Source organism: Myxocyprinus asiaticus, chromosome 27 (assembly GCF_019703515.2).
Source record: "Myxocyprinus asiaticus isolate MX2 ecotype Aquarium Trade chromosome 27, UBuf_Myxa_2, whole genome shotgun sequence".
NCBI classification, from domain to species: Eukaryota; Metazoa; Chordata; class Actinopteri; order Cypriniformes; family Catostomidae; genus Myxocyprinus; species Myxocyprinus asiaticus.
In genome coordinates, this window is record NC_059370.1 from 26,797,728 (window position 1) to 26,815,971 (window position 18,244).

The 18,244-nt window shown below is 39.7% G+C and overlaps 1 protein-coding gene across 3 annotated transcripts in view; it reads left to right on the forward strand.

The window, feature by feature from the left end:
• LOC127417685 (glutamate receptor 1-like) overlaps window positions 1-18,244 on the forward strand; it is a 131,151-nt gene that overhangs the window by 46,419 nt on the left and 66,488 nt on the right. For all 3 annotated transcript variants that reach the window (XR_007893310.1, XM_051657840.1, XM_051657841.1), the window contains exons 3-5: window positions 226-465; window positions 11,897-12,081; window positions 17,657-17,710. Coding sequence is in view for 2 of the 3 variants with exons in the window: in XM_051657840.1 (XP_051513800.1) it covers window positions 226-465; window positions 11,897-12,081; window positions 17,657-17,710 (479 nt within the window). In the remaining variant the exon portion in view is untranslated. The remainder of the gene's footprint in view (window positions 1-225; window positions 466-11,896; window positions 12,082-17,656; window positions 17,711-18,244) is intronic.

Consider the following 18,244-nt stretch of genomic DNA (forward strand, 5'->3'; position numbering starts at 1 on the left):
GAAGTGGTCCTGACTGAAATTATTTGTACTCTAATTTTATCCTAAATTTAGAAAAAAATGTAAAGGCAAACTTGTGGATCCATTTTTATTTCTGCATGAAGACATTCGCACTTAAGTTTTACTCACAGATACGTGCATACATACGCATGGTTAGTGAATGAGACCCAATGTGATGTGAATGATGTCTTTTTTTATAAATCATAAATGCTCTGTTGTCTTCTCCAGTCTGTTCACAGTTTTCAAAAGGAGTGTATGCCATCATTGGGGTGTACGACAGGAAGACCGTGAACATGCTGATGTCATTCTGTGGTGCGCTACACGTCTGCTTTGTGACACCCAGCTTCCCCATGGAAAACTCCAACCAGTTCGTCATCCAGCTGAGACCCGAATTGCAGGATGCCCTGGTGGGTGTTATTGAACACTACAAGTGGAGCAATTTCGTCTACATGTACAGCTCAGACTCTGGTGAGACCTGCTTTTTATGATCTATGCTGAAAAGTCTTAGGGGGGAATTTACTAAGAATGAATTGCACCCAATGATAGCATTGTTTATTTGCATGTGCTGTCTGCGTGGTTTTAGAGGCTGATTCACTAAAGGAATTATGCAAATCAGGTAACATCGCTAACAGGCCCACAAAATGAGTGTAAACAAACATCCCTCTCAAATAAAATTCTCTTTTCCTTCATCTTACCATTGGTGGTTATGGCACAAAGTTAATTGCCCCTAAGTTTTGTAAATAAGGTGCAATCTGTAATAGGCCTAATTAGAAGAATTACAGTGACTTAAATACTCATGACGCAGTGATATACCAGCACCTTTAGCAATAGCTTGAACTAGAAGGTAGGTGCTTAGTGTAAAAGATGTTTTTAGGGTTTCACACTGAAATACTGCATGCTAAAGTGGTGCAACTTTTATGAATTCACTCCTTAAAATTGTCTTTTGAATATGGCTGTTTGGTTTTCTATGATCCAATATTTTCCTACATAGTGCTGGTGTGCAGAGTGAATTGGCTTTTGTTCCTTTTTTTTTGAACATGTTGGTGTCCAATGACAGATAGATATGACTCATCAGAGAGTTGGCTGGTTGTGTGTTTTCTGTGTTCTGATCTGAGTGAATGCATCTCCCCCTGCACATGGAGCTCATTTGTGCATCTTTCTCCATGGAGATCTACCAAAATAAAGTGCAAAGTAAAATGCATCCAGCTGAAGGCCAGGGAGTCCAAATCCCAATTACAAAGCACCCCAACACACAGTTGTCATTGTCATTCTCATATATAACCCCCATAGCAGAGCACTACAGGTATTTTTAATGCCTATCTCCACTAAGTTTGAATGAAAAAAATAAATCCCTTATATTCCCAGGTCTGCTTTAAAAAAGTCCTGGGCAGCCTGTGCTGCTCTATGCTGCTCCCCAAGCAGGTAGAGTCTGACACACCTGTCAGAACCAGGTGTGCTGTTTCCCCCAGGCCCCCCATATACCCCTCCTTGGGCCAATTGGCTGCAGTGTCCCTATAATGTGTCACCATCTGTCACAGACGTTCAGCTCAGCTGGGCATGATGGGAGCATGACGTGATTTGCATATTACAGGTCTTTTTTAAGACAGAGTTCTCAAAGTCATGCTTCTCACTAGGGATGCACCAATACCACTTTTTCTCTTCCATTCCAATTCTGATACCTGAAATCCAGTGGCAGGCCTTGCATTAAAAGTCTAGGCCTTCAATGTGATTCATGCCATTAAGAAAACACAGTTTCACAATGAATAAGACACCCTATGCCTTTGGGCATCATACATTATGTCGCAGCTAACTAATAAAACCAATTGACATTTTAAATACACATCCACACAGGAAAGCCAGAACTTGAAACGACACTTAATGCTCAAGCAAGCCTAATTTTAACTGCAGCATGACTGTTTTTTTAAATTAACGTCTCCCGAACAGACTTTCAAAAATCATAATTTTTCATATGAATCTACCAAGGAGGTCTATAATACCTGGAAAAAAATCTATCTAATAACATTTGCGATTTAAATGTGGCTTGCAATAAATTTTGTTTCATCAGGGTACACAGTTATGCTCCGTTCCATTCAAGTTGGGTGTGGGATATTCCTACTTGATATCTCTGACCATAAATGCATTCCATTCCCCGATATACGGAAGATGACGTTTAAGGAAACAAAACTGCAATGCTCCCGTTAGCTTAGCAGGGGATTGACTTTCATTAGAGATGTCTCCTGGCAACCCAACTGATAAACAATGCTGCAGCACTAGAATTTGTGCTACAGGTGTACAATTATCAAAAGAGATTATAATGTTTTATACACCTGTTTCTGCAGGCGTTTGTTAAACAAGCTTTAATATAATGTAATGCGGAAATGAACTCATTTATCGATATTACTTAATAAAGTGAAGGTTTATCACTTACTTTGTATACCTCCCTGAGTGTCGACATGTTTGTGTGACATTATACCCCTGCATCTCGATGAAATCGGAGTTGAGAATTTCTGCACGAGCCTACAAGTTGTAATTCTGACTTCAAGATGCATTCCGTTCGGATTTTCCGAGTAGAATGGAACGCAACACTTCTTTTCAAAACTTGATCTGACACTGGATGCTCCAGCAGCCTAATTTACACTTAGAAAACTCCTGATGTTGCTATAACAATGCAAAAAGCACTTACCTGTTTGCTTGAAGTGAAAATCAGTCCTCCTTTCATGATTAATAAATTAAGCAATCACACAGTCATGCAGAACATCTCAGGTTTGTAAATCCATAAGGATCTCTTTCTCAATGGTGATAGCGGCAGCAATGACAGACGACTCGTCAGCAAGATCTCGCGCTCTTCGCTTTCAAATTACATCACTTGCGTGATTGCGTCACTCAAAGCCAGCTAGAAGGCCTCGACAGGGACATATCCTAAAGATCACACCCACCATGAACAAATAAATCAATCTGATTGGCTGATCAGTCTAACAATCTGACTTTAGTTGCCCATTCATTTGCACTGTTGAAGGATTCTGTGGAAATTCTGAAGGCCTGAGGGGGTGGAGCTCAAACTCACGTGCTGCTTCGGCTAATGAGCTTGGCTTTGGGCATGTGATTTGTGAAACAGTTGTCACGCTTCACTTGTAAGCATCAAGGAATAAATTCTGACTGGATAAACTTTTAATTTTCTCTATTTGTTTGTAGATTAATTAAGAGTGGAAAGTGATTAAAAATACATAGGCAAAAAGGTGATTGAGAATGAAAGGATGAAAAATATTTATTTGGCATGTTAGGCCAGCAGAAAAGGCTTTGCTGGCCCTGAGAATTCGCCACTGCTGAAATCTCATTATTGGCCGATACCGATCCGATACCAGTGCTGTTGTTTTTATCATAATCAATTTAGAATATCTTTAGCTCGCTGTGTGATACTATTTTGGGGGTGCTATTTGATATGTAAAGAAACAAAAACCTCTAACTACACATTATTTCAATAAAAATGTATAGCCTGTTAAGAAAAACTTTATTGTTAACTAGTCTACTGGATAATGCAGCAACAAAATTAACAGTAATTTCAGTACAAAAGAAGAAAAGAAAATATCTCTTTTTTGTTTATTTTAGTTGTAAGATATCAGTCCACTTTTCATTCACACCGTTATTTTTGGAACCCAGTCAACTTAAATATTGTTGGTCATTTGTAAACAAATAATAATTATAATAATAATATATTATTATTATGATGATAATTATTATTATCATTATTATTGACTTTTAGAATTTTATAATACAATAGTAATATATTTCAATTGTGCACCTTTAACTTTAAAACCCTTTGGCTTTTATTTTGATGGTAGAACACTCCAAGAAGTCCTGTAAGTTTCTGTATGTAGGCTAGTTCACAGTAGTTTAACTTGCCTCTTATTCAAATTCTGGTAAAATGCTCCTCCGGTGCCATTCAAAATGCATATTTTAAGTGAACTGAACTATTGAGCATCCACATTTGAGATGTTGTTCGTGAGTAGCACACATATGAAAATAGCTGCAAGCACAGAGGGCTGAAAATAGCCACGGGCACATCACCAGTCTACGCGTGCTATGTACTATGTGTTTCAACAGAGCAGTGCCATTCACTAATGCGCTGCACATACTCTCTGTGTATATTTACTTATTATACGCAGTCTTTTGCGATTCATAAAGCTATTGCATTATTATTAAGTGGCTTTGATTAAAATGCTCGAGTCATATGGACTACTTTAATGGCGCTTTTATGTTTGTTTGTTTTTTGTCATTTTTGGAGCTTGAGAGTATCGAACATGATTTACACACAGTATCGTATTTGGATCGGGCATGTCGGACCGATACCAGATCCGTCTTAAAACTTCAGTATCAGAGCCGATACCAATTCTTTTCTCTTACTGTCATACTATGTGAGCGTATCGGTACAACAGCAGTTTCCACTCCCAGCTTAAAGCATTCTGTAATCACCCCGCTCTAAATCCACTCCAGGTGTTCCATTTGCTGCTCTCCACTATCTGGCGAGAGAATCCCCACAAAAAGTTCATAGCTCTTTCACAAAGCTTTTTTTTTAAGTATCATGAACACCTAGGCACAAGATGCATTAAAACAAATCACACCGAGCAGTTTTCATACAGTTGCGAATGTGATGTTTTAATATTATTATTCTTTGAAATATTGAATATAGACCAAGGGTTTTCAAACTGGGGTCTGAGGAGGGGGCCACAAGGGGATGCTTGGGGTCTACAGAAAATAATAAATATTAAATATACAAAATGTATTTTTTAGGCCAGTCAAAGTTAGCTTTTGTGTAAATTCTGCATCACTGAAGGGAATTACACATTTGCTGCATCTGAATATCCATACTTTCCTACTATACAGTATGCCAAAAACACTATCCCAATGGAGTAGTATGTCCGAATCCTCAGCGTTCATACAACAGTAAGTGAGAAATACCCAAATGACCCACTATTTCGTCGAGATTCTGAAGTGCCGATCGACTGGATATTTTATGATCCAATAATCACTCAGGAGCTGAGGAAACGTCATGTTCAAAATGCTGGATTTAAAAGAACGGTGGTGAACTGCGAGTCGGACAGCTCTTTTTAACTGTAAGCGATACATACACCATTAAATTTGTTCCTTGTGCTTAAATGGTGCTAGTTTTACAAAACCAGAGTAGATTATTTTTGCGGTTGTTGTTCTTACATCAAATATTCGGGTCACGGGTCAATACTCATGTACCTGGATGAAGTATTTTCGGAATGTATTTATACTACTTGCATGCTGCAGGGGAACAGTATGTCTGATAGGAATTAAATTAAACTGTCAGTATGTCTATTTATAATGGAATTAGTCACATTCAACAACCATTATAAGAAAGATGAACATATAATTAGATTATTTGTCTGAATACAATTCTCCACCACTAAAATCGTAATACATGTCTCGTTGTAGCTGCTCACAATTTCTATTGTAAGGAATTAGCTTTAATAAGGGAATTATGATTAATTCACTTATTGGAGCAATATTATTCTCATGGCTTATTGAAAATAATATCACAAGTATTTTAGGTATATCTTTGAAAAAAATCAAGTGATGAGATTATTTATAAAAATATACAACAGTCAAAATATATCTGAATACAAACAAGATTTATTGCTATTCTAAACATAAAAACTAATCTAACACATACAAACATGAAACAGGTTGGTGGGTAAAGTGAAAGAGTGACTTGGATGGAAATTATCTATACAGAGAAAAGGAACTGTAGACAATACCTTGAGAGCCATTAATACTTAATTCAGTCTAATTCGTTTTGCAATCGGGTAACCCGAAATATTTTAGAGAGACACCAGCACTTTCAGCAAAGTCTGGAGATGGACTTGCGTGTCGTTGCATTTCCTTGCGTTGCTTGGTTCTTTGGCTCTTTGTATAAAGTTCGGGTGGTTCCATCACTGTTTTGGACATCTGTTAAGATCGTGTATAGTTTGTTGTCTGTTGCGTCGATGGATGATGAGGTCTTTGAAGCAAGGCCTTCCGCAGAGAGGACCGTCACATGTGTGTGTCGTAGTGCAGAGAAGAGAAGGGCTTCCTCGGAGCTTTACTCCAAGCCTTCCTGGACTTCTACATTGCACAGAGGCCGCAAGCCATGAGGGCAAGAGCGTGGAGGAATGAGGAGTTGCAGAGGAACTGGAAGAAGCAAGAGAGCCAAAGAAGAGAGCGTTCATCCTTGGTACCAGAGTCTTGAGTGTAGACTGGCCGCACCCCAAAGAGGCTCTAAGCCAAACAGAGGCGGCTTTTCAGATTCACATGGTCAACTTGTCTTTCACTCCGCACTCTCTTACCACCAGTTCTCCCTTTTTCCTTTCTTTCACTATGACTCTGTCTCTGGCTCTTATTTTTTATTGTCGCTGTCAGTTCTGTCATCAGTCCGTGCATACAATGGGTTTGATGCATGCTTGTATGCATGCCACAGGTGTCTCAGCAAAGGATTTATCTTGTGGAAGCGATGAGGGCTCTGGGTTAAGAATGTGGGATCATTAACTCTGTGACTGAGAGGAACCAAACTGCAGGAAACACCAGCCTCTTGTTGCCTAGATACAGCACTGAACTGTCTATGGGGTTATTTTAAGACAAACATACAAGAGTGTATGTAGACTTTATGTGAACCCATCCCCAGCTATAGCTTGCTATAAAATTCACATGCATATAGAATCGTCCTCTCTGCCGTGTGACAATGTTTCTGCTGCAGTTTACTGTTTTCCTTGCTAGTATAGTAACCCATTTGCATCATACCACCCCAGATGAGAGAGAATGAGGCTAAGGAGTGACGTCTTCCCCTGCTGGCCCTGTTCTTCTTGTGCACTGAGAGCCATTTGTTCAGCATGCTGGGAATGTGAGCTCCTTAATGTCAAATCACCCTGCAGTCTTGAAGTGGTCCAGCTGTACTCACATTGAGTCAAGTAGGAAGTAACACTGGCTCAGATGCACAGGGGTCAAAGGGCAAGTGTTCAAAACAGAGACGGACAGAAGCAGAGGAGGAAATCAATATCTTTCGCCTCTTCTGTCAATACACACTTTCTTTACTTTGGATTCCAGCTCTTTTTGACTTGTTCCCTCACTGTTAAAAAATTCAAGATGACTCAGCAAATATGATTCATATTTGAAAAACTTTTGTCCACCAAATCAAAGTCATGTGGTGTAACCAACATGTAGGTACCCATTTTGTTGTTTAGGCTATGTTGACAAAAACATAAAACAGAGAGAACCCCTTTAGGCCTCAAGACTAAGTGTGAAGTTTTAGCCATTCTTTGACATTTTATTTTGACACTTTAAGATATTTTGACATTTTTATGAATAGGCATATTTTATTTAGGTCATATGGTCAAACCCTGAGAAAATGTATTGATATTGAAAACTTTTTTAAGCAATAATTAATGATTAAGCAAATTGAAAAAAACATTAAACATGACACGTGTTTTAAATTATATTTTTAAAAGATTACTCATTTGTATCACCTTGGACAACCTTTTTTGTCAATGACCTATCACGTAATACATGAATATCTACTTGTGTACTAAAGGGAATGTTAATCATCCAAATGGTGACTTTGCACAAACAACTACAACAAAACATTCTCAGAAGCATTTATTTACATATCCTCATGTCAGCATGCTTTGACCAAAAACACAAAATTAAATTAAGATGCAGCAAAATTAAATTTTTATTGCTTAACCTTAATAGCTTTACGCCAGCAAACTTGTTTTAGCAAAATAATAATAATAATAAACAAAATAAATAAAAAAATAATACATTTTCCTCATTTTGATGTGCACAGTTTGTCTAACAAAATGGAAAGTTGCAAAGTTGGATGTTTTTTTTTTTTTTACAGTTGGTGGGTTTGCCAGCATGTCTAGTTGGACTGCTTAATTCAACATGTATGTAGTCCATTTACACCGAATGTGGTTCATGCACATTGCCGGCTCTTGTTGATCTATTCTGTGATCCATCCCACTCCATACATTAAATATTTATTCATGTTATCTCTGCTGCAAGTTCCAGTCATTCCATAAATTATAAAGCATGTATCCTTGTTGTTGCTCTCCTTGTAATTACGGCTCATGCAACAGCTGTGTGGGCGTTGCATTAAGCAAAGGTTGTAAAATTCAAGTGCCCTTTTTTATTTTTTAGGTGCCGTTCAAAGCATAAAACAAACATAAGTAAGTCCATTGAACATTTCATAAACAGTTCCCCATTTAAATGCTCACAGGGGAGTTATTTATGTCTCTTTGTAAAGCTTGCTGAGTGTGTGTTAGATATGTTGGAAGGAGGCGAAATACTTTTTTGTCAGTTTTTGAGCTGGTATGCTGACTGTGGATAATAAAAAAAAAAAGGGTTTAGAGTTTTTTGCAGTTACTGGCTGAATTGTGCACTCACAGAGCGAGAAGCATAAATTAGCATGAAAGCATGCAGTCAAGTGTTTGGAAAGGTTTTGATGAGTTTGGAGGAGCTGGCCATGGTGCTGAAGTACTAAGAACACAAGAAGCTTAAGCTGCTCTCACTGGCAACATAATAAGTGCAATCATGTGCGTGTCACATCTAGATGTGTTTTTGTTCATGTTTTGTGTTAATGTCTTTTATTTTGAAAAGTGTTTCCATGTCATGTTATTTCCTGTATCCTTAACATGTCATGTGATTCCCTGTTTCCATGTCAAGTCATGTGATTATCGTGTCATTTTCCCATTGGTCTTGTTATTAGTTCTGTTATGTCATTGGTTCATGGTTATCGTCTTGTTATCTTGTTTATTAGTTCAGTCTTGTGATTGGTTGTCTTGTTTACTTGTTACCCATGTCTGTGTATTTATGCCCTCATGTTTGCTATTGTCTCTTGTCCGGTATTGTTTATGTAACGTTGTTTGGAAGTCAAGTCCATGTTTCTGTTCATGGTTTTTGGATTTCACATTTATGAATAAACTGCACTTGGGTTCTTCACATCACCATTGTCTTCATCTGCCTGTCATTGCCAGCATTCGTTACAGAATACCTGACCACAAAATGAACCCAGCAGTTCAGCTTCTTCATTTGCATCAGGGGGATCATAGGTAGAGAACTTTTGTGCTCTGGCCAGCAGGGTCGATTTTAATGATATTGCTCTCAAGGACTGTTTTCACTTTGGGCTGAATGAGCCAATCTCCTCCTTGATGCCAGGTGGCCGGAATACCAACAGCCTGACTCAATTTATCGACCTTGCCATACTGATATGTGGTTCATCGTTCACTGTGGGGGAGGTGGACGCCAAGCCAGAATTCCACGTCATGGTCGCCGAGCCAGTGTCCCACTTCATGGTCGCCGAGCCAGCGTCCCACGTCATTGTTGCCGAACCAGCGTCCCATGTCATGGTCGCCGAGCCAGGGTCCCATGTCATGGTCGCCGAGCCAGGGTCCCACGTCATGGTCACTGAGCCAGGGTCCCACATCCATACCATGTCACAGCCACACCTGAGTCTGCTTCATGCCACGTCATGCCATGTCACAGCCACGTCTCATCCTGCTCCATGCCATGTCACAGCCACGCCTCAGCATGCTCCATGCCACAGCCACGCCTCAGTCTGCTCCATGCTATGTCACAGCCATGCCTCAGCCTGCTCCATGCCACGTCACAGCAATGCCTCATCCTGCTCCATGCCATGTCACAGCGACGCCTCAGCCTGCTCCATGCCATGTCACATCCACACCTCAGCCTGCTCCATGCTATGTCACAGCAACGCCTGAGCCTGTCATAATAATGCCTCAGTCTGCTTTATGCCACGTCACAGCCGAACCTCAGTCTGCTCCATACCATGTCCCAGCCAAGCCTCAGTCTGCTCCATGCCATGTCTCAGCCAAGCCCCAGATTGCTCCATGCCATGTCACAAGCAAGCCTTCGCTCCATGGTCCAGGCCCACCTCTGTTCCACTGTCCAGGCCCACCTCTGTTCCACTGTCCAGGCCCACCTCTGTTCCACTGTCCAGGCCCATCTCTGTTCCACTGTCCAGGCCCACCTCTGCTCCACTGTCCAGGCCCACCTCTGCTCCACGTTCCAGGCCCGCCTCTGTTCCACGGTCCAGGCCCGCCTCTGCTCCACGGTCCAGGCCCGCCTCTGCTCCACGGTCCAGGCACGCCTCTGCTCCACTGTCCAGGCCCGCCTGCCACGGCCAATGAGTCAGCATCCACGCCTACCATGGCCAAGTCAGGATACTGCCGTACCATGTTACCACGTCATGCCATGTAGCCACGTCTAGTCGCCACGGCCCCCCAGCTCCTTCTTGAACTCTGTGTTTTTGTTTTGGGGCATCGGGACCCACCCCTAGAGGGGGGGATATTTCTCACTGTACTTTAACATGAAAGTTGGTCCACTTTGGTGTCTTTTTTTTATTTTTATAAAGTAAGCCTGTTGCACTTGTGAAAATAAGGTCAACTGCAACATGGAATAATTCTCGCAGCACCTTCATAGAAAGCATTTGTGTGGAGCATTAAGGTATTGTTAGTCACTGTAACACAGTATCGTGAGCCCCACACTTGCTTGGAGTATGTGTAGTAGATGGCAGAATAGCACCACCCCTTCACTCTAAAGCATGCAGTGCATGCAGACCTAACCCTAATCCTAACCCTAACCCTAGCCAACTATTTTTATTTTATTAAATCCCAGTCTTGCGGTTTAACAATCGCATTAAGCTTTTTCACTATTTTGATTTTATTTTTATGAACTGTGTAAGAGGTATTGCTGGACTTGTGATGGCTACTAAGAGCATTGTTTTTGATCTGGAGAGATTTTGGTTGGTGTCTGGGGACTTGAGAAGATCTCAGATTGGTCTGTTAGGGATATGTACATACATCCACCATCTGTGAATCCGATGCAATATCAATGTCTTCTCTAATCGAAGCCCATTTCCTTCCTATCTGTGAGCAGTGTGGCCAACTCTCTCTCTCTCTCCACTGTTTTTTATATCTTTCAGGTCGGTTTTTCTGAATTCACAGCCAATAAAGAGACATTCAGATAGTCAGAGGTGGCTGAGGATAACAGAGGGTCAATACTATAGCTTTCAATACTGCCGGGCTGCTTTAGAATTTTGTTAATTCTTAATGAACTGGCTTGTGCATACCACCATGTCCTTTTTAATCTTCCTGTGAAATGCATTACTTTTACACAGATATCTCAGCCTGAAATCTTATATTCACCAATATTCCTCTAAAGCAGTGTTTCCCAACCCTGTTCCCTGGAACATTACACATTTTGGATGCCTCCCTTATCTGACATACCTGGTTTAAGGTCTTTGAGTACTGTACTCATACAAGTTCCAGATGAAGCTTGAGATTGGAATACCCGAGTAGAAATTGCCCACTTTCGACCTCAAGGCATTTCAGTCAAACATATGTCATTGTAAAATATACACACCACGAGATGACGCAGTGACTCAACAAGGAAATTGCATGTTCTTATACCACTTATGACAAAAACATACTGTAAAAGTAATGAACACAAAATGCTTGAGTTAATTTTAAAAACAACAGACTGAAAACAAAATAAAAAAGGAATCATTATATGTTTCATCATAATTATTTTAAACCTAATGCCTTTGCAGAAATATGTTAGTTGCTGCCATATTGGAGATGATAACAAATGACGCTTCTCACTGAAGTCGGTGTTGATCGATCTGCCTTAACCTCATAAGTCAGATGTCTGACTTAGAGCACCATTTCAGTGGTTATTTTTAAGAAAGTAATACGTGGGATAGATCCAAATTGCCTGGAATGAACCATAATTAGCTTGTGTACTGTTGGGGGTCTCCAGGAACAGGCTTGAGAAACACTGCTCTAAAGGGATTTGCTATTCTTCATTGTTTGCATTTGTATTCCAGGACTGTCAGTTCTGCAGAAGGTTCTGGATACAGCAGCAGAGCGTAACTGGCTGGTGACCTCTGTGAATGTGGAGACAATGACAGAAGCTTCCTTCCTCAAAGTGTTCCAGGACCTCGATGAAAGGAAAGAGGGCCAGATCATCATCGACTGTGAGCTGGAGAGACTTACCTCCATCCTGAAAAAGGTAATTGTCTCTTGCCATTCTGATTACAGCCATGGAAGCTGTCAAATATTCCAATTGTAATTTTGGATTCCAAATTTTAGAACAGATTAAAGCATATTTTGCACTTTAATATGCCTTAAATATCCAAAAACCACTCAAATGTGTCTTTCAATCAAGGCGAGCAGCTAATACTTTCGTCATCTTTTATTCTGCTAATAACCATGTCATTATGAAAATATATTGGTAAACACCAACAGGCCTAGATGACTCAACTTAAAATGCAATTCAGAACTCAAGTACTCAGACAAAGCCTGTGGCAACCCTTATCAGACTGAGTTGCCTTGTGCAACAGGCCCCAAGATGGCTTTCTTTCTCTCTCTCTCTCTCTCTCTCTCTCTCTCGCTCTCTCTCTCTCTCTCTCTCTCTCTCACAAAGCTCTAAGGACAGAGCAGATAAATAACACTGGCTTGACATTTGGGGTTGGCAGCAGCGCCATGGTGACGCGTCACATTCTCTGTCACTTTTCCCCACTGCCTGGAGGAGAAAGAAGCATTCCGCAACTGTAATTAATGAGAGAGTGTCTTTTCAATTTTGTATTTTCTTTCTCTCTTTTCCTCTATTTCTTGGCTCAAACAGGAGACCCTCAACAGGTCATGTTGTGTTATTGATAGCATGGTTCCCACAGTTAAGTTTGTTGCATCAGTTTATGGCAATTTGTACAGCACGACTAGAATAATTTTTTCTCTTTAAAAGCAATCATTCAATACCTTGCATTTACTAGTCATGTTGTAAAACAACGTTTCAGTCATTTCCCCCCACATTAAAACACATTCTTTCATAACTACCAGTGATCAGACCAGAACTGGTTAGTGAAGGAATACTGCCGCAGAAAGGTTATTTTAAGAGCCTATGAAATTGTTTGATAAAAGCAATTCTCTTTACATTGAAGTATTTCCTATTGGGACCTGAATTTTTGACAAGACATATAGAAGGGCTTGTTCCTTTTTTAAATAGCCAATCGCCTTTAGTTTATGTTATACCTTGAAAAACCATGATTTGCTACTTGTTATATCTAGTCAGATCATTTTCATTTCTGAAAAGCATTTTATTGGACAAAAATGTGTATATGACCTTAAAGGAATGTTCCAGGTTCAGTACAAGTTAAGCTCAATCGACAGTATTTGTGGAATAATGTTGATTACCACAAAAATGTATTTCGACTCGTTCCTCCTTTTTAAAAAAAAAGCAAAAATCGAGGTTACATTGAAGCACTTACAATGGAAGTGAATTGGTGCCTATTTCTGAATATTAAAATACTCACTGTTTCAAAAGTATAGCCACAAGACATAAAGGATATGCGTGTAAATATGATTTTAGTGTGATAAAATCACTTACAGACCTTTTCTGTGTTAAGTTATAGCCAATTTTACAACTTCATTACCATGATGATGTAATGCCATCAAACCCTAAAATGACTGTAAAAAAATTACGATTTAAACAACTTTAAGGCTCAAATAATACACAAGTTTTAACAGATGAACAAATGCAAGTGCTTCTATAAAATTGTAAGCTTGACATTCCTGTGTTTAAACCCTCCAGAAATTGGCCATATTCACTTTCATTGTTCCCATTCATTCCATTGTAATTGGCTCACTGTAACCTTGATTTTCACTTTTTTTTAAAGAAAAGGAGGAACGAGTTGAAATAAATGTTTGTGGTAATCAACATTATGCTACAAGTGCTGTCGACTTAGCTTAACTTGTACTGAACCGGGAACATTAAATAGAACATGATGTGATCAATATATTTGCAGCATTGAATATGATATGATGCCATGCTGTCAATACATTTTGTCTATTTTCCTGGAAGAGGAAATTAATTCATTCATTTTGTCAATAATTAACCCATTTAATTCATCCTGCCATTTTTGGGTGTTTACTCAGAAATGCACATTTCTATATATTTGCATACTGTAGGTTACTTAAGAAGAGTTTATAGCGAGATACAGTATGTGTAGTTTGTGTACTAGTTATTGAAGTTGCTGCATATTAAATCTTTATGTGAAAAATACACTTAAAATAGCAAAAGACCTGCACATTATGTTCATGTGGAAGGTTGTGTAAAACATATCTGGGAAAAATCTGGGTATTAATGGGTTAAGAAGCACATAAATGCATATAGATATACTGTAGATGTATAGATATAGCATATAGGTGGCCTCTAACATATAGATGGAACTAATAGACATGGAATCCTGAAATTTCTGAAGACTCCCCTACCATCCCTATATTCTGCATTAGTGTTGATTATGACATTACCAGTAATTTTAGTTTGTGTAATTATAATTTTTTTACAAATAATCTTTGAAAGCATATTCTTCAGTCACGTTATTCAATTAGACCACACATTTTTCTGTTAGAGCATGATTTTCTGTAAAGCTGCTTTGAAACAATGTGTGTTTTATAAAGTGCTATACAAATAAAATGACTTGACAATATGAGGCATTTGCAAAAACGAAGGGATCAAGTTGTGTCCTTGCTAAAAGTGTTGCTTGCCCTGGGCTGGCCTGCCAGAGGATAATCTTACTGGTGTCACCATTAATAACTAATGGTACTGTCTGTCATGCCCACAAGCTTATGCCTGCTTTCACAACTTAAAGTAGAGAGTCACTCTACACAAAGGATTCTTTAATTTAACCCATGGAAAAACATAACAGTTTGATGGTGTCAAAGTCTTTGGCACCCATTGACACTGAACACTACACACATACATCCACACAGGTTAAAGCTCTAAACACGGTCGATGTAGTATACCAAACAGAACTGAATAGAGTGCTAATGTGTTCCTCCCCAGTCAGCTTATGACTCATTGTTTTCCACCACTGTCCTCTCTGTGCCTGCAAAGGCTTTGTTATCTCTAAATCCACACAAAGAAAAATGTACATCACAAATCTTCAATGCTCTCCTATTTCTTGCTCAGAAAACATAGACAACTTGATTCTGAAACACTATAAACATAATGTTTTCAAGAGAATATTAAGATAAAAGCTTTTATATTGACATTGTCTCCTTAGGAAGGACACCCATGCTCAAAACACTTGTGTGGTGGTGTTGGTGGGTGTATGCTTAGAGGAATTTGTGACATCATTATGATACTGATATTGGATCGCATTCACTAATAATTGTGTATAAGTGTTTTCTGCATGTGTGTGCAAAAATTAAAAAAAAGTTCTCTTGCAAAAGTTCTGCCGAATTCACAATAGGAGCACACACAAATGCATTTGTTTTTACCCTTGCTCTAATAAGATGAATCTGGATTATTTTAAATGAGGGAGTGTGTGCCCGCAGTTAGTATTTAGCACACTCCAACCATATCCAAATAAGGGCTTCCTACACAACCTCACCTGTTCAGCTATGTGTCACCCTCTGCAAAAGTATCCTTATGCTCTCTAAAGATGTGGTTCTAAATTGTATCCTAAATTTAGGTGTCAACCTTAAGTCACAGCTTATTAATAAGAATTTCTGCATGAAAATGGTTGCACACAGTTTTTATGCTCAAATATGTACATATGCATGGTTATTAAATCAGAGCCATTATATCTTTGATTGTTTTCACAATTGTGGCTCAGTAGTGATTACAGTATAAATGGTTTTACCTAGAGACAGCACATCAATCTATCACCAGCCTCACTATGTCTCCCCTCTGCCCCACATTCTTTCTTCTGTCAATATCCTGCAAACAACACACACACACACACACACACACACACTAATGGCCTGCTTTAATTGATGACTGATGTAAAATATTGCACTATAATCAAAAATATTATAATATATAAGGGAAGTTTGTCTCTGTGATGATGCAGCAAATAATTATAATATAGACTTGTGACAAAAGTTCTTTGCATCTTTTGTAAGTCAGCATTTTACCACATGGACGGTCTGTTGACACTCCGCTCAAATGTAACAATTTAAGTGTAAATTGTACCCATTGCTGCAGAGCTTCTGAATTGTCAGCTAATATTACCAGATAATTCAGATTAATTATATTTCCATCGGCAGTACCAGCACTAAAAGCAGAACAAGACATGCTTTTCATATTGAGTTCAACGCAGCGCTTGCTGCCCTGAAACAAATCATGTGCATTCCATATTCAAAGTGAAAAGACAGCCTGATGACGATAAATATTGTGGAGGATGAGGATTTAAGAGATTTAATACACAATGCAATGAATAGTAGGCCTAGTTCTATCAATCAGTCAACATCCCACTTAGCCTTCGGTAAATGTTTAATGTTACGAAAACTGGTACTATTTTAGTGAATTTCTGTCTTTGTACTGTGGAGTTCGGAAAATGTTAATGAAGCATTATTGTTATGTAACAGATAATGGACAAGGAGGCGGCAGGAACCGGCTGAACATTCAACGTAAAGTTTAATCAGAAACTCAACTTAAAACAAACATAAACACAGACACACATTCAACGCGACCGCATGCGTCTCTCTCTCTCTCTCTCTCCCGAACCAGCATCTCCAGCTGCCTTTTATCTTACTCTTCCGCTGAGCAGTTGATTCAGCGCCGGCCGTGCTCCATCATGGCCTGGCCACGCCCTCCTTGTCACACTCCTCCCCCGCCCGAATCAGGCCGGTCTGACTAACTCCCCCCATCTCTGGTGGGGAAATGCTGCTCTTCCGGCCGTTCTGTTAGCCGGTGGTGCACCCCGCCTCCTGCAAACCTGGGGGAGAGATGAGGGGAGGCGTGGGGAGAGGGAAAGGGCGAGCGGAGACATGCAGAGAGAGAGAGAGAGGAGAACTTGCTCGCCGGCTCCCATCCAGCGGACGGCTCTCGGCGTCCTGCAGTGACCCCTCCGTCCCCAGGCAGACGGTTGCGGCTGCTCCCCTGGCGGATGGCAGCAGCGAAGACTCCACGACAGTGCATCCCTCCTCCCTACTGGGTTTCGGCACCACTGTAACAGATAAAGGATGGGCAAGGAGGCGGCGAGAACCAGCTGAACAGTCAACATAAAGTTTAATCAGAAACTTAACTTAAAACAAACATAAACAAACACAGACACACATGCAGCATGGCCACGTGCGTCTCTCTCTCCAGAACTGGCATCGCCAGTTGCTCTTTATCTCGCTCTCCCTCTGATTCAGCGCGATTCGGGCTGTGCTCCATCACGGCCCGGAAGGCCCTCCTCCTCGTCACATGTTACTTATTGTTTTGTTATATTGTGTTCTTTCCAAAGAAGGAAATAAATGAATTTTGACAGGAAATAAGTTTATATAGTCAAATTTCAGCACTTTTAAAATCTGAGATTAACCGCGATTAAAATTATCTACTGACAGCTCTGAATAAAAGACAATGCTGAACTTAAAGTTTCCTCATACATGTTTTTTCTCTCTTAAACAGTACACAGTAAACAGTAAATAATCATTGTATCTTCAACTTTTTCGTATTCATGATACCTTCAAATACAGTATTACTGCATTACAGCATAATTATGATATACAGTATTTGTTCTTCTTCGAAAGTACTGATAGCTGTAACTTTTCACTGTAGTTATTTATTGGTGCTCCTTTTTTTCTGTTTGTTCCAGATCGTCGAGCAGGGCAAGAACGTAAAGAGTTACCACTACATACTTGCAAACCTGGTAAGCTAAAGACACGTCACCCATCTCAACACTGTGACAGATCTTATGGACTAATCTACACCATGAAGTTTTCAAATGTCACTGCTACTCTTGATATTACCAGTGATTTGCATATCGTACACTACTGACCAATAATAAGCTACTCACTAGCGATGACTAACAGATATATTAGATGTTATTTAAATGCTGCCTGGAGAACACCTCTGTGAATGTAAAGAACTACATGTGATTTCTGTGGTCTGTAGCTACTGTATGCTCAACGTATGAGAATGGAAAGCCAAATTGATTTAAACAGAATTTATATTAAATCACAGCATTAATATGCTGGGGTGTGCTTGTGGATGGTGCAGTGCTGAGGATTTTTAATTAAACCAGCCCTTGCTGGTTTTTTAGATGTAATTGTGATAAATGCTAAAGCTTGCAAAGCAATAAAACAACATTTGCAACTGCTTACTATTTTCATAATGGATAAATTTTAAAAACGGTAAGCAAATTACTCTCAGTGTCCTACGACTGGGAACTCATTTTTATCAA